Source organism: Cherax quadricarinatus, chromosome 19, assembly GCF_038502225.1.
Source record: "Cherax quadricarinatus isolate ZL_2023a chromosome 19, ASM3850222v1, whole genome shotgun sequence".
NCBI lineage: Eukaryota > Metazoa > Arthropoda > Malacostraca > Decapoda > Parastacidae > Cherax > Cherax quadricarinatus.
This window is the reverse complement of record NC_091310.1, coordinates 42,828,734-42,853,620: the sequence shown is the minus strand read 5'-3', so window position 1 is coordinate 42,853,620 and position 24,887 is coordinate 42,828,734. Positions and strand designations below refer to the sequence as shown.

Below are 24,887 nucleotides of genomic sequence, written 5' to 3'. Positions count from 1 at the left end.
AAGATATCAGAAGGAAATTGTGGTGATTTTCAAGGTGCCAGAAAGAAGTTTAAGTATTATGCTATGCCTTTAGTGCAGAAAATTGAGGTGATTGACATGCTCTAAAGTGGTACACATGTGATAGATGCAGCCTCTGCCTTTGGTGTGAGAGAATCAACAAATTGTTCAGTTCGAGACAATGAGGACAAGATAAGAGCTTGTGCAGTGAGTGATCCAGGGTGTGACCTGCTGAAAAAATGGGAAAGAGGTCAGTACAGTTAAATAAAACAGACAAAATGCTGAATTACTGGATTCAGGAGAAAAAAATGAAAAGTGCCTCACTTTGCTGCATTATGATCAAGGAGAAAGCATGTCATACTACAGTAGTATGCATATTAATTGGGACAGTAGTGAAATAAGACATTTATTTGGAAAATTAATGTTTATTTGAAAAATACACAGCAGTGATATGACAGATAATTGGTTTAATAAGAAATATGACTACCTTTTTCTTTTGTAAGCATTGTTGCATGCTTTGGCATAGAATCAATCAATGATAACACGTTTTGGCAAGTTCTTCATCATCGTATTACATCCTAACGACAGAAGTAATTAACTTCTCCACAGTTGAACAGTCATGTTTTGCAATCCTGTGTTTGGTTATTCCCCATAGATTCTCAATTGAGTTGAGGTCAGAGGAGTTTCCAGGCCAATTTATAATGCTTAGCCCACTCTCTCTGAAGAATGTCAGCATTTTTGTTGAAGTGTGACATGGAGCAAGATCCTGCTGGAAAATGCCTTCTCCATCAGTAAAGTCTCTATCCACAATGGGAAGCAAATGAGTTGCCAGGATTGCTTTGTATTTGTCACTGTTCATCATTCCCTCAACAATAGCAAGCCATCCAGGGCCTTTAGCAGTAAAACTACCCCAAAACATCTTCATAGGTGGGTGCTTTGGCACTTGTTGAATGTGTTCATTTCAAAGAGGTTCGCCTTTGCTTCATCTCACTACCACTGATCTGTACCCAGGTACTTCAAAATACGCCTCATCTGAAAATATAACTTTTCTCCAGTGCCCACTGGAGAAAAGACAGAGTGCCCACTGCAACCCTTTTTTTTCATAGCAGCAGTCAGTAATTGTTTCTTTACTGGCTTTCTGGCAGTTCTGCCAACTTCAAGGAGGCTTTGTTGAACAGTTGAAGAATCATCTTTAATGCCAGCTAAAGCCAGATCTCTCTGTAGATCTTTGCTGGTTTTCTTGGGATAATTCACACTATTTTTTATGATAACCATGTCATCATGAGGTGTTGTCTTGTGTTTTCTTCTCTGACATCTTCCTCGATGCAGTGCTTCAGTCACCAGTGATGTCAGTCTCTTCAGAATTTGACCAACAGTTGACTTTGCTAGGCTCCAATTTTTGGCAATCTGTCTGATACACAAATCAGCATGTTTTTCTAAGAGCTACAATACTTGCATGCTTCCTAGGTGTAACATCCATTATGAATTTCAGCAGTTACCATGAATTGAAGGGAAGAATTTCGCAAAACCACATTCACTCACGGAGCACGCTTACAAGAATGAACTTACAGAACAACAGCTGTTGTAGCACTGATGAGAATCACAGGGTAACACCACAGCTGGATGGTTGCCAGAAGTCAGTAGCAAACTCTTCTGAAAAGAAAAGGGGCCAGGCTGCATTAATTAAACTGGAGACTAAAGCATATGAGATAAAGATTAAAGATTCTTTATTTCAGCATGATACAATGTTTGTACAAGGGTGAATGACATTTAGGTGTGCATTCAGAAAGCTCCTTTGTATGCACAGCATTTTGGACAAACTTAAGCCTATCTTAAGATTAATTAGGCAGTAACAAATTGTATTATACAGTGGTACCCTGAGTTTGAAACTTAATCCGTTCCAAGGGGCTAGTTCTAAAGTCAAAACGTTCGAAACTTGAAGTAATATTTCCCCTAAGAAATCATGTAAATACAATTAATCCATTCCAGAAACCCAAAAATATTCACAAAAAATACATTTTATAGAGATTTACATACAGCAAACATACTAGTACAATTAGTAATAGATAAACATTTAAATAAACATATAAAATAACATTTTTACTTACCTTTATTGAAGATTGTTGATGGCATCTGGAAGATAGGGAGGAGGAGTAAGAGACCACTTATTGTTTGGAAGGGAAATCCCCTTCCATAAAGATTTTAGGTAACAAGTCCTTATCTGGGGTCACTTCCCTTCTTTAAGATTTCCCTAAAATGGGACATGGTTCTGTCGCTGATCTTGTTGCAGAGATGGCTTGTTTCAGCTTGCTCAGGGTGATATTTTTCAACAAATACCTGCACCCTATTCCACATTGCACAAATCTCCATAATCTCTGAAGAAGGCACCATCCACCACCCACCACCATCCACCACCACCACCACCATCCACCACCACCATCCACCACTACCATCCACCACCACCATTCACCACCACCATCCACCACCACCACCACCACCATCCACCACCACCACCATCCACCACCACCACCATCCACCACCACCACCATCCACCACCACCATCCACCACCACCATCCACCACCACCACCACCACCACCACCATCCACCACCACCATCCACCACCACCATCCACCACCACCACCCACCACCACCACCCACCACCGCCACCCACCACCACCAGCCACCATGCCCACTCACCACCACCCACCACCACCAGCCACCACCACCATCCACCACCACCACCATCCACCACCATCCACCATCACCACCATCACCACCACCACCATCCACCACCACCACCATCCACCACCACCATCCACTACCACCATCCACCACCATCCACCACCACCACCATCCACCACCACCATCATCCACCACCACCATCATCCACCACCACCATCCACCACCACCACCATCCACCACCACCACCATCCACCACCACCATCCACCACCACCATCCTCTGCCACCACCACTATCCACCAATACCATCCACGACCACCACCATCCACGACCACCACCACCCACGACCACCACCATCCACGACCACCACCATCCACCAATAGTACCATCCACCAATAGTACCATCCACCAGTACCATCCACCAATACCATCCACCAATACCATCCACCAATACCATCCACCACCACCACCATCCACCACCACCACCATCCACCACCACCACCATCCACCATCACCACCATGGTAGCTTATTTCACAGTTGCACTTAATAAATAAGTACCAAACACAGTGAATTAATTGTGAAATGTTTAAATGAGCTCACAGATTAGTGTTCACTCAAGCATAAACAAAGCCAGACTGGCTCACGACGCCTGCGCGGGGGATGTGGGTAGGCGCGGGCAGGCGGACAGGTCTGGTATGCGGTTCAAAACACGGGGCACGTTCGATACTCGGGACAAAATTGGTGTGAAAAAAGTGGTTGAAACTCAAAGCATTTGATAGTCAGTGTGTTCGAAACTCAGGGTTCCACTGTGTATGTTAATACATCGGCCATTTTTCACCAAGGCATTGTGACCTGAAAAAGGAGAAACATTTTGATCATCATCATTCACTCTATCACTGTCTTGCCAGAGGTGCATCTACACTACAGTTATAAAACTGCAACATGTCAATACCCCTCCTTCAGAGTGCAGGCACTGTACTTCCTACCTCCAGGACTCAAGCCCAGCTTGCTGTTTTCCCTGAATCCCTTCATAAATGTTACCTTGCTTACTCTCCAACAGCACATCGTCATAAAAACCATTTGTCTCCACTCACTCCTATCCAACACACTCATGCATGCTTGCTGGAAGTTCAAGCCCCTTGCACACAAAACCCCCTTCCCTCCCTCCCTCCCTCCAACCTTTCCTAGGCTGACCCCTACCCTACCTTCCTTCCATTACAGATTTATATACCCTCCAAGTCATTCTGTTTTGTTCCATCCTCTCTAAATGTCTGAATCACCTCAACAACCCCTCCTCAGCCCTCTGGATAATACTTTTAGTAACCCCGTACATTCTCCTAATTTCCAAACTTTGGATTCTCTGCATTATAGTCACACTGCACATTACTCTCAGACATGACATCTTCACTGCCTCCAGCCCCCTCCTTGTTGCAACATTCACCACCCATGCTTCACACCCATATAAGAGCATTGGTACAACTATACTCTCCTACATTCCCCTCTTTGCTTCCATGGATAACATTTTTTGTCTCCTCATACTCCTCAGTGCACCACTCACCTTTTTCCCCTCATCAGTTCTATGATTCACCTCATAAAATTATTATTTTATTACTTAGCTAATGTTTGAACTTAAAAAAGAATAAGTCTTGTTTTTCAAGGCATCATGGAATGTAACCCAATTTTTTCCACAAGTTCTTCACTGTACACATCACAATTTCATGTACAGCTCTGTTTTCAGGGACATAACCCATGCAAAAGTTGGTGGTCTGCTATATTTATTCTATATTGTCCTTTAATTGTCCTTCACCTCACCTGTGGTATGTATGCATGGGAATATATAGTAACAAATCATCTAAAATCAGTCATAACCCAAAGAAAATTAGCCATTACAACTGTCACTTAGTCTGATTCCATACAATATACGTGTACACCCTTCTCCTACTATTAAAAGATTTAAATCTATGTATAAAGCATTCTCACATACTTTTCTATGTATTACATGTACAGTTCATTGAGTTAAAACAATACCTGGAGAGCTTCAACGAATCACATAAGCACAACACTAGAACTATATATCTCTGAAGTTCCATGTGTATAATTCAACCTGAATAAACACTCCATGCAAGTCAAAGAACCCAGAATTTGGAACTACCTTTCTGAAGGTTCAAAAAATTCTTTATTTCTCAATAGCTTCAGAAACATTGTCATAAAAACCTCTTGAACTTCATATAATATTTGAAAATGTAACGATCATAAACTTTTAATACAGTGGACCCCCGCATAACGATATTAATCCGTTCCTGAGAGCTCATTGTTATGTGAAATTATCGTTATGCGAATGAATTTTCCCCATAAGAAATAATGGAAATCAAATTAATCCGTGCAAGACACCCAAAAGTATGAAAAAAAAAAATTTTACCACATGAAATATACATTTTCCTACACACAAAGAGAAGGATACATGCACAATAGTAGAGTAGTACATGCACAATATATATTGTGCATGTACTACTCTACTAAATGAAGAATAAATGACACTTACCTTCATTGAAGATGCAGCAATGACTGATGAGACACTGTGTCCTGGGAGTGCCTTTTCCTCCTGAGTACTGTAGGCCCTGTTTGGCATTTTCTTCCAGAACAGGCCTTATCACACTGTGTATGCCACTACGATTCTTAAATCTTTCAAACCAACCTTTGCTGGCTTTAAATTCACCAATATGAGCACTAATTCCAGGCATTTTTCCCTGTTCACCTGGGTGTTAGTCGACCGGTGTGGGTTGCATCCTGGGAGACAAGATTAAGGACCCCAATGGAAATAAGTTAGACAGTCTTCGATGACACTGACTTTTTTGGGTTATCCTGGGTGGCAAATCCTCTGGGGTTAATTGTTTCTTGGTATTCTCAATAAGCCACACCAACAACGGTGCTACAGCAGCAGCAGCAGCAGCTGACAGTGCTACAGCAGCAGCAGCAGCAGCAGCAGCTGACAGTGCTACAGCAGCAGCTGACAGTGCTACAGCAACAGCAGACAGTGCTACAGCAGCAGCAGACGGTACTACAGCAGCAGCAGCAGCTGACGGTGGTACAGCAGCAGCAGCAGCTGACGGTGCTACAGCAGCAGCAGCAGCAGCTGACAGTGCTACAGCAGCAGCAGCAGCAGCTGACAGTGCTACAGCAGCAGCAGCAGCAGCTGACAGTGCAGCAGCAGCAGCTGACAGTGCTACAGCAGCAGCAGACGGTGCTACAGCAGCAGCAGACGGTACTACAGCAGCAGCAGCTGACGGTGGTACAGCAGCAGCAGCAGCTGATGGTGCTACAGCAGCAGCAGCAGCTGACAGTGCTACAGCAGCAGCAGCATCAGCAGTTGACCATGGTACCACAGTATTTCGATAATATTTCTCACCCTTTTTACCACAGGGTTGGCACTAGAAGCTTTCTTGGGGCCCATGGTCACTTATTTTGCAGATAAAATCACCGAAAACACTGTAATAATACGAAATGTTCCGATTGTATGCTTGGATGTTACCGCGGAGGCTGGCTGGTAAACAATGCCACCGTCGGAACATGTGAGGCTGGCTCAGGCCGCACATTAGACGCGTCTCGGACGAATAGCGTTGAGTGGGTTTTTTAGCGGTATGCGAGGCAAAATCTTAGCGATAAAATGTATCGGTATGCGGATTTAACGTTATGTGATGCCAACGGTATGCGGGGGTCCACTGTATATCAGTTGTATCGTATCTTGCTAGCTCATTCACTTGTTATTCTTGTGATCAAAACTCATTTATTATATATAAAAATTATTCATTCTTAATTGTCTCACAAAACTATAAATCAATGTTATAATCCTTATCACTTATCTGTATTAGTATTCACTAGTTTGTAAGTGCAGTAGACTCCCAGTTTTCGTAATTAATCCATTCCAGCAGGTTGGCCGAAATCCAAAATGGCTGAAAACTGAAGTAATATTTCCCATAAGAAATAATGTAAATCCAATTAATCCGTTTCAAGCACCCAAAAATATTAACAAAAAATACATTTTATAGAGAATTACTCTAGTTTTACATACAGAAAACAATGAGAAATAAATATAAATGGCTAATTTTAATGATAAATGAACATTACATACCTTTATTGAAGATTCTTGTTGGTGAGTAGTATGTATTTATAGTCCCAGGGGGACTACATCCCAGTGTATACCTACTGGCTACATACACTGCAGCCTACAACCACATTATTACCATTGACATACCATGTTCACTAAGTTTAATCGTTTCTGACAACTACCTTTAGATGCCATCATAAACAAAGGGAGAAGTAATGAATAATTCATGCCGAGAATTGTAAACAAAAGCCTTGTGTACTATTAAGGGTGGTTACTGGGCCAACTCAGATTCATACAGTTTTCTCTAATGCCGGACCAGAGAAAACGTAATGTTTACCCTCCACCGCATATAAACATTGTATGTTTATATGCTGTGTAACGTTTTATTTATAGTATAATTTTAAAGAAAATATCATAGATGGATTAATGAAAATGTGTATATTGACATGAAATAAGACATTTAATGTGCCCAAGAGTCATTATTAGCACGTACTATTAGTATTACTATGGAGTTAAGACTAGAGGGACACTCTGAGTGAACAAGTAACAAAGGCATGTTTATATGCTATGTACCGTGTTTCTTACATAATTTTGAAGAAAATATCATAGATGGATTAATGAAAATGTCTATATTAACCTAAAATGAGACATTTAATGTGCCCAAGAGTGAGTCACGAATGTATGAGCGGCCCAGGCACTCGCGTTTGCTACCAACGATTTCTGAGAGGGTATATGAAACCCGAGGGTAAATTTCGCCCAAAAAATTGCTCAAAATCCGAATTGCACGATTTCATTACTGGCCGAAAACTGGAGGTCCACTGTACTAGTTTTAGTTTTCTTGAAATGCTTTGCATTACAAAGGCCATTCCAAAGAGATGTAATCCCATAGCTGAATAAACACCCTGTAATTCTTTGAAATAAAATTTGGCTTTGACTTAGATATCTCATTAACAATACAGCCTTTCCTTACTTAGTGACGTACTCGTTTACTGATGCCTCGGACTTACGATGGGCTCTCTGACCAATATTCATACCTAAATAATGTATATTTGAGCTGATTTCCTCTATTCTGTATATTTCAATATACAGTACACTACTGTATAAACATTTAAAAATATACCAGAAATGTTATAAATGGTGCAAAGGTGACATTAAAACAATATCAAAGATGGTTGACACAAATTCACTACCATTATAATATGCTCCTCACTTAGCGACAAATTCGTTTGATGACATGGTCTCAGGAATGGAACTTCGTCATTAAGTGAGGAAAGGAGATATTGTCTTGCTTGGTATGGAATGGCTCAGTTCTCGGACCCATTGATTGTTGCCTAGAAGATGGATATAGAATGTATAATAAACTTGTCAAAATAACCATCACTATTTATTCACTACTCTATCATCCACTGTTTCCTCTTTTACATTTTTATCAGACTATTTCATCTCTTTCTCCACGTATTTTAATAAGTTCTTTTGCCTTACAGGACAGTAACAGTAAGTGTAGTGTTTAGGTCTGTACCATCGGTAGCTGGATGTAACATATCCTCAGCTGACTTGGGTTCTGACAAAGGGCCTGCTTCCAGTGTAACCCTACCACCAGTCTCCCAGCCATCACCATCTTTTACGTCAGGACCCCAACGTAGATCCTCTCTCCCTTTAACTGATGATGATGATTTGGCCTTCAAGAAGCGCACAAACACACCCTGGTACAGCCAAGCAGTAAGTTACACGATATACAAAGTTAAATGCTCTATCAGATTGTTTTGGACAATTAATTTAGCCAAAATAATTTAAATGTTATTCATAAGGATCCTTATGATGCTGTATGTCATGTCCATATATTATCCACCTTAAAGAATTAAAATGATAATACCTTCGCTGGAACAAGTGAGACTTTGAAGAAAGAGCTTCTTGCCCAAGAAATTTCAAGGACCACGTTTACATAGCAATTTGTTATATTACAGACTCGACTCCTGGGAACAACTCGGGAAGGAGAGGCTGGCACACAGGACATAGGAGATATCATTGCTTCTGGTTTGGGTCTTATGGAACTCACTATAATAAGGTAAAATACAATTTACTACCACCACACAGCACTTACTGTTATCAGACAGAGCTCAACACCAGTATGTGATGTAGCTTACTTTCGCAATGCTACGTAAAATAATTTTTTTTTTTTTAACAAGTTGGCCGTCTCCCACCAAGGTAGGGTGACCCAAAAAGAAAGAGAATCCCCAAAAAGAAAATACTTTCATCATCATTCAACACTTTCACCTCACTCATACATAATCACTGTTTTTGCAGAGGTGCTCATAACACAACAGTTTAGAAGCATATACGTATAAAGATGCACAACATATCCCTCCAAACTGCTAATATCCCGAAACCCCTCCTTTAGAGTGCAGGCATTGTACTTCCCATTTCCAGGACTCAAGTCTGGTTATATAAAAATAACTGGTTTCCCTGAATCCCTTCAATAAATATTTTCTTCTTATTCTTTTTAATAATTATTACAGGAAAAGGGGTTACTAGCCCATTGTTCCCAGCATTTTAGTTGACTTTTACAACACACATGGCTTATGGAGGAAAGATTCTTATTCCACTTCCACATGGATATAAAAGGAAAAGTAATAAGACCAAGAACTATTAAGATGAAATCAAAGAAAACTCAGATGAGTGTGTATAAATAAACATGTACATGTATGTGTAGTGTGACCTAAGTGTAAGTAGAAGTAGCAAGACGAACCTGTAATTTTGCATATTTATGAGACAGACAAAAGACACCAGCAATCCTACCGTCATGTAAAACAATTACAGGCTTTCGTTTCACACTCACTTGGCAAGACGGTAGTACCTCCCTGGGTGGTTGCTGTCTACCAACCTACTACCTACAAAATAAAATACAGTAATACGTAGTTTAATTATAAATTAATTGTCGTAATTTTTTTAACACATTGGCCATCTCCCACCGAGGCAGGGAGACCCAAAAAAGAAGACTATAAAGTTTTTCTTCTTTTCACATTTAGTAATTTATACAAAAAGGGTTACTAGCCTTTGCTCTCAGCATTTTAGTCACCTCTTAAAACATGCATGACTTACAATGGAAGGATTCTTCTCCACTTCCTCATGGAGTTATAATAAATTAAGGTTAAATAAATGCATAAAATGTAATGTTGAAAATGTGAGTACGGTGGACCCCCGGTTAACGATATTTTTTCACTCCATAAGTATGTTCAGGTGCCAGTACTGACCGAATTTATTCCCATAAGGAATATTGTGAAGTAGATTAGTCCATTTCAGACCCCCAAACATACACGTACAAACGCACTTACATAAATACACTTACATAATTGGTCGCATTCGGAGGTAATCGTTATGCGGGGGTCCACTGTACATGTATTGTAAGTTTAGGTAGAAGACTAAGTGGCTTACGTACTAAAGACTTAGCAGTACATGTATATATACTAATGATCACTCAAATCAAATCAAAATCAAAAACTTTATTTCTTTGCTAAGGTTACAATGTGTCTTTGCATTTCATAATTTGATTGGTACAAAGAAAGCCACTAACATGCTTAGGTATTACATACAGAAAACAATGAGAAATAAATATAAAGGACTAATGAAATGGATAAATGAACATTTAATATTACTTCTACCTTTATTGAAGACTTGTTGGCGTATGGAAGACGCGATCTCTGTTTCGTTAGCACATTTACTCCTTTCACAACATCAGATTCCTTGATTTCTGTTTTCTTTGCCAGGATGGAACTGATCGTTGATGAGGACTTCCCATATGTAGTGGCGAGATCGACCACACATACACCACTTTCATACTTTGCTACGAGTTCTTTCTTGAATTCTACCGTGTTTCTCGCCTTCTTTATCAAAGGGCTGGCACTCGGAATTTTCTTTGGCCCCATGGTGTCTTATTTAGCAGTTGCACTCAATAAACAAGCACAAAAAAAATGGATTATTACGAAATGTTTTGAATGAACACACAGGGCAATACTCATTTGACTAGAAACAAAGCCAAACTGACTCAGAATGCATGGGATGCTTTGTGTGGGCATGGGCAGGCGGACACATTCAGTACAGTGGACTGATGAAAATCGAGGTGATGAACGGAAACTGGGACAAAATTTTGACGAAAAAGTCACCAAAAACCGAATTCAACGAAAACTGAGGTTCCACTGTAGTATAATTTATGGTAAAAAAAAAAACATACATTTTTAAGTTTGTAATTAAGTTTGTTTACTCTGTTATAAATATGAGGTAGTACAATTAATGATACAAACATACATTTTAAAGTTTGTAATAATGGTTTAATAGTTCACAGATAATAAAATATTTGGGAGAGTAGCTTTAAATTTGGTTAGAGTTTAGCGTAGTGTGGATATGGTTGTTATTGAGAGAGAGGTGATTTTTGAGTATTTTTTTTTTTTCAATAAATCGGCCGTCTCCCACCGAGGCAGGGTGACCCGAAGAGAAAGAAAATCCCCAAAAAGAAAATACTTTCATCATCATTCAACACTTTCACCTCACTCACACATAATCACTGTTTTTGCAGAGGTGCTCAGAATACAACAGTATGTAGTATGTACAGTAGTCCTAAATTGATTTGTGGGCAGGGGACCTCTTGCTGTTTCAGGCAAAGAGTTCCAGATCTTCGGGCCCTTTATGTGCCTTGTGTTTTTGCATACAGCCTCTCCTCACTTAACGACAGAGTTCTGTTCCTAAGACCACGTCAGTAAACGAATTCATCGCTATGTGAGGAGCATACTATAATGGTAGTGGGTTGGTGTCAGTTATCTTTGATATTGTTTTAATGTCCCCTTTGCACCATTTATAACATTTTTGGTATACATATTTTTAAATGTTTATACAGTAGTGTACTGTATATTGTAATAAACAGAATAGAGGAAATCAGCTGTACTCTACATTATTTAGGTATGCATACTGGTCAGAGAGCCTGTCATAAGTCCGAGGCATCGATAAACAAGTACATCGTTAAGTGAGGAAAGCAGTAGTGTGAGATTCAATTCAAAGTTTATTCTCTATGAGGATTACAATGCTGAGTTTACAGAATTTGGTTATTGTGTGGTTTACATGTAGTAAAATAATAATTACAGAGTGTACCACTAGAACACCTAGCATGGCTAGGCATTTCGGGCAGACTTATATTAAATCTTAAGTTTAAAATATTACAAAATTATGAGGTAAGTTGGTATTATGGCTAAGTGACTAAATACTAGTTGTGAGTTTAGCAATGTGAATGCTTTTGTTTTGGCACTATACATAGTTTCAGTATTGGAGTATCACAGGCCAACTTATGACTAGTTAAGATATATTATTTTGAGATTGAGATTGATATTTCTGTTTATGGTCAAATGGGTGAGTGAGTGTAAGTGTGAACCACCAGGTGGTATTCGTATTATTAGTTGACAGGGTGTATCAGGGAGATAAGATGTTTTCTGATGGTAGTTTTGAAGGTGATGAATGTGTCTGCAGTTTTGGAATTTTCAGGTAGGGTGTTCCAGATTTTAGGTTCTTTGACATACATTGAATTTTTGTAAAGGTTTAGTCGGACACGGGGAATGTCATAGAGATGTTTGTGTCTGGTGTTGTGCCTGTGGGTTCTGTCACAACTATCAAGAAAGCATTTTAGGTCAAGGTTAATATTGGAATTTAAGGTCCTGTAGATGTAGATTGCACAGTAGTAAGTGTGGATGTACTGAACAGGGAGTAAGTTTAGATCTATGAAGAGTGGGGGGGTGTGTTGCCAGGGATGGGATTTAGTGATTATTCTTACTGTGGCTTTTTGTTGGGTTATTATTGGCTTTAGGTGTGTTGCTGCAGTTGAACCCCAAGCACAGATAGCATAGGTGAGGTATGGATATATAAGTGAATGGTATAGTGTGAGAAGGGCAGTTTGCGGCACGTAGTATTGTATCTTGGAGATGATCCCAACTGTTTTGGATACTTTTTTGGTTATGTGTTGGATATGGGTGCTGAAGTTCAGGTTGTTGTCGAGGTATAGGCCTAGGAATTTGCCCTCATTATGCCTGGCAATTAGAGTGTTGTCGATCTTAATGTTAATTTGCGCATCTCCTGCTCTGCTACCAAACATAATGTAGTAGGTTTTGTCAACGTTAAGCGTAAGTTTATTGGCTGTCATCCAAGTCGATATTTTGATCAGCTCCTCATTAACAATGGTGTTGAGGGTGGCAAGATTAGGGTGAGAGATGACATAAGTCGTGTCGTCAGCAAAGAGAATGGGGTTCAGGTGTTGAGATACGTTTGGAAGATCGTTGATGTATATGAGGAAGAGCAGGGGACCAAGGACACTTCCCTGCGGAACTCCAGTATCAAGTGGCTGTGTTGTTGATGCTGTGTCTTTAATGGTGACATACTGATACCTATTAGTAAGGTAAGATTTGAAATATGCAAGCGCATGGCCTCTTATACCATAATGGTCAAGTTTGTGGAATAGGATGCCATGGCCTACTGTGTCAAAAGCTTTTCTTAGGTCAATAAAAATTCCTAGTGGATATTCCTTATTTTCCAATGCTGTGTAAAGCAGATCTAGCATTTTTATGATTGCATCGTTAGTGCTTTTATTTTTCCTGAATCCAAATTGGCAGGGGTTGAGTATGTTTTGTGATGTTATAAATGAATACAGTCTCCTGTGCACGAGTTTCTCAAAGATTTTGGATAGCAATGGTAAGTTTGATATTGGCCTATAGTTGTTTAAATCTGTAGGGTCACCACCTTTATGTATTGGTGTAACCCTTGCCGTCTTGAGTAATTTCGGGAAGGTGCTAGTTTCTAGTGACTTGTTAAAAAGTAATGAGATAATATGCGAGAGGACATGGGCCACTCTCTTGTACAATAATGATGGGACATGAGACAGATTCCCTGAGTTATTTTTAAGTGACTTTATAATCTCGGTGACTTCCGTGGGCTCAGTTGGAGCAAGATAGAAGGAATTTGGGAAATTCCCATCTAGGTAGTCCCCGGCATGGGCATTGGTACGTGGGATTTTATTGGCGAGATTAGAACCTATGGTTGAGAAGAAGTCATTTATCTTGTTAGCTGTGTCAGTGGGTTGCAGTGGTGTTTCATTAGGTTTAGTTAGGACAATATTCTTGTTTTTTTTCAGTTTGTGGGTCCCTAGAATCTGAGAGAGTGTTTTCCAGGTCTTTTTTATATCTCCTCTTGTGTCAGTGAATCTACTGGAGTAGTATAGTTGTTTGGCTTTCTTTATTACTTTGGTGAGGACTGATGAATAGTGTTTAAGAATATCTTTGTGTATTAAGCCCTGTCTATATTGCTTTTCATATTGGTGTTTCTTATCAATGGATTTCAGAATGGTGCTGGTTAGCCATGGGCAACCAAGCCGTTTGTTTGTGATCTGTTTCGTTTTTTATAGGACAATGTTTGTTGTATAGTCTAAGTAGTTTGTTAAGAAAAATGTCTGTCCAGTCATCAATACCATTGGCCTTGGAGAATTCTGTAGGCCAGTCAACAGGCTCTAGGTCAGCTGTGAACTTCCTTACTGAGGCCTCATCATGGAGTCTAAATGAGACTTTGTTGTATTCAAGTGGTGGTTTACTGATGTTTGTCAAGAGGAAGGTAGGGTAGTGGTCTGTAGTGCTATCTGTGATTATCCCTGATTTAAGGGGGGCTAGTATATTGGTCCATATGTGGTCTATTATAGTTGCACTTGTTTCAGTGAGCCTGGTTGGTTTAGTTATTGTTGGTATGAGAAGTGTGTTGTTCATATTGTTGATGAAATCAGTTACAGGCTGATCATCTAGTAGGCCAAGGTTAATGTTGAAGTCTCCAGCTAAGAGAAGGTGGTGCTTATTCATTTGTCTGTTTGTTATTAGTGCTTTTAATTTCTCACTGAAGTTTGGGATGTTTGTGTGGGGTATCCGGTAAATGGCACCGATTGTTAAAGGCATCTTAAGGTTTTTTACAGTAAAATTAGCAAAAATGTATTCTCTATATTCATCACTACAGCAATTGGTGCTAATACAAGATAATTGGTTAGAGTAATAGATTGCAATACCAGCCCCAACTTGGTATGGTCTGCAGTTGTGGATTGCTGTGTATCCTGGTAGAGGGTAGATATCTATTGTGTCCTGTTTAAGCCAGGTCTCAGTAAGAATAATGCAGGAGAAGGGTGTCTTTAGTGATACAAGGAGTGCCAGTAGGTCATCATAGTGTTTGCTTAAGGACCTGGGGACACGAGGGATGTCAAAAAGTGTTTCACGCCTCGTGTTATGCCTGTGTGTTCTGTTGAAGCTGTCTAGGAGAAGTTTGAGGGGAGGGTTGATATTGGAGTTTAATGTTCTATATATACAGTAGGTACAATAATAAATGTGTATATTTTGTATATTAAGTAAGTTCAAGCTTTTGAAGAGTGGTGGGGTGTGTTGTCTGGCGCAGGAGTTTGTGATCATCTGCACTGCCGCTTTTTGTTAGGTTATTAAAGGTTTAACCCTTTGAGGGTTTTGGTCGTACTAGTACGTCTTACGCGTAGGGGTTTTTGACGTACTAGTACGCATAAATTCTAGCGGCCTCAAATCTCGCAGGAAAAGGCTGATAAGCCCAGATGTGAGAGAATGGGTCTGTGTGGTGGGTGTGCGCAGTAGGAAAAAAATCTGGGACCCAGTGGTGCATTGTGGGAATGCCATCATAGTACACAATTTCCACCTTGCCCTGCGGTAAGAAGTTCCTCACTCCTCGGCGAATTGGGACACTTTTGTTCCCCAGTGACAGTTCTAATACAGATGGAAGTGACAGTGAAGATGAGTTTCAAGGTTCTGGTGAGGTTTTGACCGAAACTAATGACCATAATATGAGTAATAGTGAGGAAAACCCAGACAACCCACAGCCTTCCACCTCTGGTGCTGGGCCGTCGTTCAGTTGTACCAGAATCAAAGAGGAAACTCCTATTTTCCAAAATCCCAGACTCAGATGTGAGCATTGGTGATGATAATGATAGTGATTATGAACTACAAGCTCTTCAAACTTGTTCCAAGAATGGAGGAGGAGGAGGAGGCAGAGGAGGAGGAGGAGGCAGAGGAGGAGGAGGCGGCAAGAGGAGGAGGAGGCAAGAGGAGGAGGAGGCAGAGGAGGAGGAGGAAGAAGAAGAAGAGGAGGAGGAGGAGGAAGAAGAGGAGGAGGAGGAGGAGGAAGAAGAATACGTAATGATAACAATAATACATAATAATAATACATAATAATAATAATACATAATAATAATAATACATAATAATAATAATACATAATAATAATAATACATAATAATAATAATAGGTAATAATAATAATATGTAATAATAAATGTTCACCCATGACAGTAACAAGATAAGGGGAGATAACATCTGATAAGTGCTGACGTTTGATGAGGGTAAATGAGGGTAGAGCTGATGCCAAAAGATGAGATGAACATGGCCCTCCCTTTGTTTTTGCTGGTATACTAACATTTCTGTCTGTCTATTTGCCTGTCTGTCAAGCTCCCTGTCTATCCATCTAGCTCTCTGTCTCAGAGAGCCACAAGACTGCGTCATCACTTTTACTCACATCTTCAAGCAGAGTATAGCACTTTGTCTGGGTTTCTTGGGTTATCCTAGGTAATTTATACTATGTATACTTGTATTTATGTGTACCTGTGAGACAGAGATAGACAGACAGATAGAATGAGGGAGAAAGATAATTAGATAGAATGGAGGAGGGGAAGCAGCATCCGACCCCATTGTTTTGACAGGCCGGAGGGGGAAAGAGTAATTAGCCAATATGTCACTTTGACAGCTGCCGACTCCTTGTAATTTACACTATGGACGAGGAGGAGAAGGAGAAGGAGGAAGAAGAGGAGGAGGAGGAAGAGGAATAAGAGGAAGAGGAGGAGGAAGAGGAATAGTAGGAGGAAGATTAGGGGGAAGAGGAGGAAGAGGAAGAAGAGGAGGAAGAGGAAGAGTAGGAGGAAGAGGAAGAAGAGGAGGAGGAGGGTGGAACACTAGTACACTGGTACTGGTACACTAACATTTCTGTCTGTCTATTTGTCTGTCTGTCAAGCTCCCTGTCTATCTGTCTATCCATCTAGCTCTCTGTCTCAGAGAGCCACAAGACTGTGTCATCACTTTTACTCACATCTTCAAGCAGAGTATAGCACTTTGTCTGGATTTCTTGGGTTATCCTAGGTAATTTATACTATGTATACTTGTATTTATGTGTACCTGTGAGACAGAGATAGACAGACAGATAGAAAGAGAGAGACAGATTGAAAGAGATAGAATGAGGGAGAAAGATAAAACACCATTGTGTATGACACCATGTTTCAGAGTTCCACAAGCTGCAGAACTAATAGGAATATGTTCAGTGACTGTATATTGGTATATATATTATAGAACAATAATAATAAACAATGTTTTGTATTGTTTGTTTTTGTAAACAAGTTTTGTAAACAATATATTGATAATTATGTTTGTGTGCTTATTGTGTTGTATACAACGAGTGTATATATGTACATTGCACCTTACTTTGGTCTCATAGGCCACATAAGTTATGTGAAAAAGTAAAATAGTGAAAAAAACAACAAACCTTCAAATACAAGTAAATCAAAGTTTACCGGGTGAGCGGCAGTCGCCGCTGTTGCCATACGCGGCTCATTTTCTGCAAACTTCATGCATCCATATCTCCGTAAGTATTGATGGTAAAATTTTTTTGTTTATCCTATAATGTTTAGAAAAAAAAACTCTATTTTTTCATAAGAAAAAATATTTTTTTTTTTTTGAAATTTGGCCGACCCTGAGAACGAGTTTCGGAGAGGGCCTGTCGACCCTCAAAGGGTTAAGGTGATTGGCCATGGTAGATCCCCAAGCACAAATACCATAGGTGAGGTAAGGGTATATTAGAGAGTGATATAAAGTAAGGAAATATTTATTTACAAATACAGTGCTGGAATGTAATATAACTGAAAACTAAAAAAGGTATAAAACAGACTAACTGCAGTTGCTGTACTGTAGATAAGTTACCAATGTAACTGAAGATAAATAATTTTAGATAAGCATTGCATCACAAGAAAATTTCGAGAATCTCACAATTCCAGATAGCTTATTTGAGGCAGGGTCTGAAACTCAATTACAGGATATACTCAACAGAGAAATAAGAATATTGACAAATTAAAAGATCGTAAAACATCAAAGGTAAATAAAATTCAGACTAAAGTGCTAAAACATGTCTCTAACACATGACATATGCTGTTAGATACATAGTTCTACGCTTTGTCCACAGGGTCCCAGAATTTTCGAAAAGTTTGTTGTTTTTTCTTATAAAATGGTAGAGAATTTTTTTCTGAAGGTAATAAAACAAAAAGTATGAAATTTGACGAAAAATTAATGAAATTACGCTTTCATGAATTTTGCTGCATCGGTGATATTTACGCATCAGTGATTTTTGCCCACATTGATTCCTATTTTAGGCCAATTACATTATTCCAGTCGACCAAATTCTTAGCTATTTTGCTAGTATCACTTCTATTTTATCAATTGAGTACAAGAAACTACTTAATCATCTATTTCAACTTCCCAATAAAGTGATAAGAAATTAGTAATTTGCCCAATTTCATATAAAGTTCAAAAGATTCCAGTTTCAAAATAAGGTCCAGAATAAACAATGCAGGCACTCTTGGCACTAAAATAACATTTTTCTCTGCTTATTAGTTATGTTTCCAGCCTTTACAGATGAATTTCATTTTGATTTTTTATTTATATAAAGGATTTTTATCCACACCAAAAAATAGAAGATTTACTGTTATGCAATATTGTAATAAATGTATAAATACTTAATATCAATTTATTCATGAACGCATATTAGACCCACCAGTTGATGTGTATTGGACACGTGATGTGATTTGTTTACTCTTGAGCATTGTCAAAAATCGAACATTTCCAGTACTGTGAGTTCAATTTCAAGCTATTTTCAGTCCTAAAACCAATCAAAATCATCTCTGTTTCTGTAATATATCTTCCATTCTATCAAATGAGAACAAGAAACCTTGAATACAACCGTAAAAGCCATACAAAAATACACCGCAAAGTCAGTTTTCATCCAAAAATATGATCGCAGTTTTTTCTCATTATACACTGTGTGCTGCAGGATTTGATTTATATGGTGCACACTTACCACACAGATGCATTCTCTCATATCTAAGCCCATATTTACTGCTCACAGCTTGTCTGAGTGAGCTGAGCTCATGGTGTAGTACTACAACTTGGACCCTGGCCCAGATACCCTAAAGACATGCATCTCCAACTTAGTTATTGAAAATATGAATCTTCGAGAGACGCTAACAAAACAAGACACCAGGATGACACAACTCGAGAACAAAATCCTCAGTCTTGAACAAAAGTTATCAACACCAGGAATGACTAACTGTGACAAGACCATCCAGACAGTCATAGATAGCCATACCCAACAAATAATATCTCTTAATACAAAGGTTGAAGAAGCAGTAAAAGAATGGAAGAACAACTTAGATAACCAGTTCAGCGACTACTTTGCTCTCCAAGAAGATAAAACTGAACAAGATAAACTATCGGACGCAGTAATAGTTAACAGTCCACTTTTTCCCAGTGATATGAACCAAACAAACAGTAAAGAAATTACTCTGCAGATCATAAAGGACCAAACAAGTGTTATTGTACCAGAGTCTGAAATAAAAGAAGCCAGGTTACTAGGATCCCATGGTAGAAAAAGTGTTATGCTTAGATTCCACTCACATGACAGGAAAAAAGACTTAATTATTGCATCTATTAAAGTAAAGAAAGAGGTATACATAAACGAGTGTCTTACCAAAAAACGTCAGAACCTCCTGTATAGAGTCAGAAAACTTAAGCGGGAGAATAACGACACAATACACCAATGCTTCACACGGGATGGGAAAATTCTTGTTAGGAAAACAAATGTAGGTCAACTGTACACAATCACGAACGAGAATGATCTATCACGATTTCTCAGGGATACTAATCTTACAGAGAATAACTAAACAATGTCCAACTTAAAAGCCTACGTAGTGTAGTGTATGTTTTGCTCCATTATTGTTCAAATTTCATTGTACAATCTCTTAGTAATTAAATAATCAACTACCTCATTTTGTGATTTTACTAGTAAGCATAAGTCACCTTATGTAATTTTCTTATTTACTATTGTTTGCTTAAACATTAGCTGAATTGATACTTTCTCTGTCCATATTACTACCTCATATTTTTTTAAATACTATCAATTGATATTACTTACTAAAATTAATAATTATCATTTTTACTATAATTTCAATTTACTCTTAACATTTTTGACATTTAATAACCATTACTTGTCTAATTACCTTTACCTGTTTTAATACCACATTTACTATCTTAGAGTACTCTTAATTACCTTGTACTGCCATATAACCTCTAGTATAACTACCAGTGCAATATTGAATGAAATAAACATTACTTTTTCACTTTTTTTGTAATCATTATTACTTACTAAAATTTTATTAAACACCATATTTACTACCAGTCAATTTTACTTTTGTACATTAAACATTATTTTATACTTCCCATAACATTTTGTTGCCAAATTTTCAAGTTTGTATATTCAACTCCAACCTTTATACATGTATTATCCTTTGTACCTGTGTACCTGTCTACCATCTTACTATCATATTATAACCAAGACATTGCCATTGTTATTTTTTACTTATTATTCTTTTGGTACTTTAATTTGTGAATTTTATTTTGTCAATTTAAATCTAGTTATACTCTTGGTCTTGTCAACAACCTATACCAGACTCTAGTGCAATTGGAAGTACCATTTCAATTTGTATTTTTATATTATAAGTTTACATTATAAGTCCTATTCTAAGATTGTTTTCATATCTTAGTGACTATATTGTGTGTGCAATTAGTGTATATTTCAATTATATTATTGTTCAAGGCCCTTAACTATCTTTTGCTAACTAGTACCAACTACCTCGTATATCTTTTTTTTTTTCTACTTTTTTTTTTATTCTTTTGCTATCTTAACTTGTATATTTTATCTTGTCAATTTAAATCTAGTTATACTCTAATTCTTGTAAACAACTTATATAACACCTTAGTGCAATTACAATTGAGAGTCTTGTGCCTTTTTTATATTATTAGATTAAACTCAGTTGTACTATAGTCAATACCATTCATTATATTAGACCATATTGCAATTACTAGTGAGAGACTGGTGCTATTTTTAATTTGTATTTTTATATTACTAGATTAAATCTAGTTGTACTATAGCTCATTCTAGCTCAAAACATAGACTCCACAAAAGTCATTATATTAGACCTTAGTGCAATTACAAGTGAGAGTCTTGTTCTATTTTAAATTTGTATTTTTATATTACTACTTTATACCTAGTTGTACTTTAGTTCATTCCAGCACAACACATAGACAACATCAACTTCATTATGTGTAGTAGTGACTATACTCTATATGACCAAAATACTCTAGCTATATACTTATCCAAGCTTCCCACCACTACAGATATCAGTACTAGAACTCAACACATAACTCAGGATATAAATAACCATAATTTAAACCTAGAAGATGATTGATCACGTTGACCCTGATCTAAACCTCCATAATCTGACACCCAATCAAAACCTATTGGAAAGTAACTGCCTTTATTACACAGCATCACATGCCAGCACTATCCTAAACAATGCTAAAAGCCTATCAGTACTTAACTACAACATCAGGTCCTTAAGCAAACACTATGATGACCTCCTGGCACTCCTTGAATCACTAAAGACACCCTTCTCCTGCATTATTCTTACTGAGACCTGGCTTAAGCAGGACACAATAGATATCTACCCTCTACCAGGATACACTGCAATTCACAACTGCAGACCAAACCAAGTTGGGGGTGGTATTGCAATCTATTACTCTAACCAATTATCTTGTATTAGCGCCACTTGCTTTAGTGGTGAATATGGGGAATACATTTTTGCTAATTTTACTATAAAAAACCTTAAGACACCTATAACAATCGGTGCCATTTACCGGATACCTCACACAAACATCCAAATTTCAGTGAGAAATTAAAGTCACTAATAACAAACAGACAAATGAATAAGCACCACCTTCTCTTAGCTGGAGACTTCAACATCAACCTTGGCTTACTAGATGATCAGCCTGTAACTGATTTCATCAACAATATGAACAACACACTTCTCATACCAACAATAACTAAACCAACCAGGCTCACTGAGACAAGTGCAACCATAATAGACCACATATGGACCAATATACTAGCCCCCCTTAAATCAGGGATAATCACAGATAGCACTACAGACCACTACCCTACCTTCCTCCTGACAAACATTAATAAACCACCACTTGAATACAACAAAGTCTCATTTAGACTCCATGACGAGGCCTCAATAAGGAAGTTCACAACTGACCTAGAGATTGTTGACTGGCCTACAGAATTCTCCAAGGCCAATGGTATTGATGACTGGACAGACATTTTTCTTAACAAATTACTTAGACTATACAACAAACATTGTCCTATAAAAACGAAACAGATCACAAACAAACGGCTTGGTTGCCCATGGCTAACCAGCACCATTCTGAAATCCATTGACAAGAAACACCAATATGAAAAGCAATATAGACAGGGCTTAATACACAAAGATATTCTTAAACACTATTCATCAGTTCTCACCAAAGTAATAAAGAAAGCCAAACAACTATACTACTCCAGTAGATTCACAGACACTAGAGGAGATATAAAAAAGACCTGGAAAACACTCTCTCAGATTCTAGGGACCCACAAACTGAAAAAAACCAAGAATATTGTCCTAACTAAACCTAATGAAACACCACTACATCCCACTGACACAGCTAACAAGATAAACGACTTCTTCTCAACCATAAGATCTAATCTCGCCAATAAAATCCCACATACTAATGCCCATGCCGGGGACTACCTAGATGGGAATTTCCCAAATTCCTTCTATCTTGCACCAACTGAGCCCTCGGAAGTCACCGAGATTATAAAGTCACTTAAAAACAACTCAGGGAATCTGTCTAATGTCCCACCATTACTGTACAAGCGAGCTGCCCATATCCTTTCGCATGCTATTTCATTACTTTTTAACAAGTCACTAGAAACTAGCACCTTCCCGAAACTACTCAAGATGGCAAGGGTTACACCAATACATAAAGGTGGTGACCCTACAGACTTAAACAACTATAGGCCAATATCAAACTTACCATTGCTATCCAAAATCTCTGAGAAACTCGTGCACAGGAGACTATATTCATTTATAACAGCACAAAACATAACCCCTGCCAGTTTGGATTTAGGAAAAATAAAAGCACTAACGATGCAATCATAAAAATGCTAGATCTGCTTTACACAGCATTGGAAAATAAGGAATATCCACTAGGAATTTTTATTGACCTAAGAAAAGCTTTTGACACAGTAGACCACGACATCCTACTCCACAAACTTGACCATTACGGTATAAGAGGCCATGTGCTTGCTTATTTCAAATCTTACCTTACTAATAGGTATCAGTATGTTACCATTAAAGACACAGCATCAACAACACAGCCACTTGATACTGGAGTTCCGCAGGGAAGTGTCCTTGGTCCCCTGCTCTAGCTCATATACATCAATGATCTTCCAAACGTATCCCAACACCTGAAACCCATTCTCTTTGCTGACGACACGACTTATGTCATCTCTCACCCTAATCTTGCCACCCTCAACACCATTGTTAACGAGGAGCTGATCAAAATATTGACTTGGATGACAGCCAATAAACTTACGCTTAACACTGACAAAACCTACTATATTATGTTTGGTAGCAGAGCAGGAGATGCACAAATTAACATTAAGATCGACAACACTCTAATTACCAGATATAATGAGGGCAAATTCCTAGGCCTATACCTTGACAACAACCTGAATTTCAGCACCCATATCCAACACATAACCAAAAAAGTATCCAAAACAGTTGGGATCCTCTCCAAGATATGATACTACGTTCCGCAAAATGCCCTTCTCACACTATACCACTCACTTATTTATCCATACCTCACCTATGCTATTTGTGCTTGGGGATCAACTGCAGCAACACACCTAAAGCCAATAATAACCCAACAAAAAGCTGCAGTAAGAATAATCACTAAATCCCATCCCTGGCAACACACCCCCCCACTCTTCATAGATCTAAACTTACTCCCTGTTCAGTACATTCACACTTACTACTGGGCAATCTACATCTACAGGACCTTAAACTCCAATATCAACCTTGACCTAAAACGCTTTCTTGATAGTTGTGACAGAACCCACAGGCATAACACCAGACACAAACATCTCTACGACATTCCCCATGTCCGACTAAACCTTTACAAAAATTCAATGTATGTCAAAGGCCCTAAAATCTGGAACACCCTACCTGAGAACTCTAGAACAGCAGACACATTCATCACCTTGAAAACTACCATTAGAAAACATCTTATCTCCCTGATAAACCCCATCAACTAACTACACGAATACCACCTGGTGGTTCACACTTACACTCACTCACCCATTTGACCATAAACAGAAATATTAATCTCAATCTTAAAATAATGAATCCTATGATACTCCAATACTGAAACTATGTACTGTGCCAAAACAAAAGCATTCACATTGCTAAACTCACAAACTAGTATTTAGTCACTTATCCATAATACCAACTTACCTCATAATTTGTAATATTTTAAAATAAAGAATTAAACTAAGTCTGCCCGTAATGCCTAGCCATGCTAGGCGTTCTAGTGGTACACTCTGTAATCATTATTTAACTACATGTAAACCACACAACAACCAAATTCTGTAAATTCGACATTGTAATCTTTATAGAGAATAAACTTTGAATTTGAATTTGAAAAAAGCTGTAGAACTATGGGATGGACTCTTAAAGGGTTAATTCTACTATTTCAAAAAACTTTGAAGTAAAGAAGATTGCTTCAGTAAAAGTCATCCAAATCTTCTATCAGAAATATACTATGTTCCTCAGA

The 24,887-nt window shown here is 38.4% G+C and overlaps 1 protein-coding gene across 2 annotated transcripts in view; it reads left to right on the top strand.

Annotated features, from left to right (window-relative positions):
- LOC128688373 (uncharacterized) overlaps positions 1 to 24,887 on the top strand; it is a 292,282-nt gene that overhangs the window by 192,468 nt on the left and 74,927 nt on the right. For both annotated transcript variants that reach the window (XM_070086753.1, XM_070086754.1), the window contains 2 exons: positions 8,269 to 8,503; positions 8,749 to 8,849. In XM_070086753.1, coding sequence (XP_069942854.1) covers positions 8,269 to 8,503; positions 8,749 to 8,849 — 336 coding nt within the window. The remainder of the gene's footprint in view (positions 1 to 8,268; positions 8,504 to 8,748; positions 8,850 to 24,887) is intronic.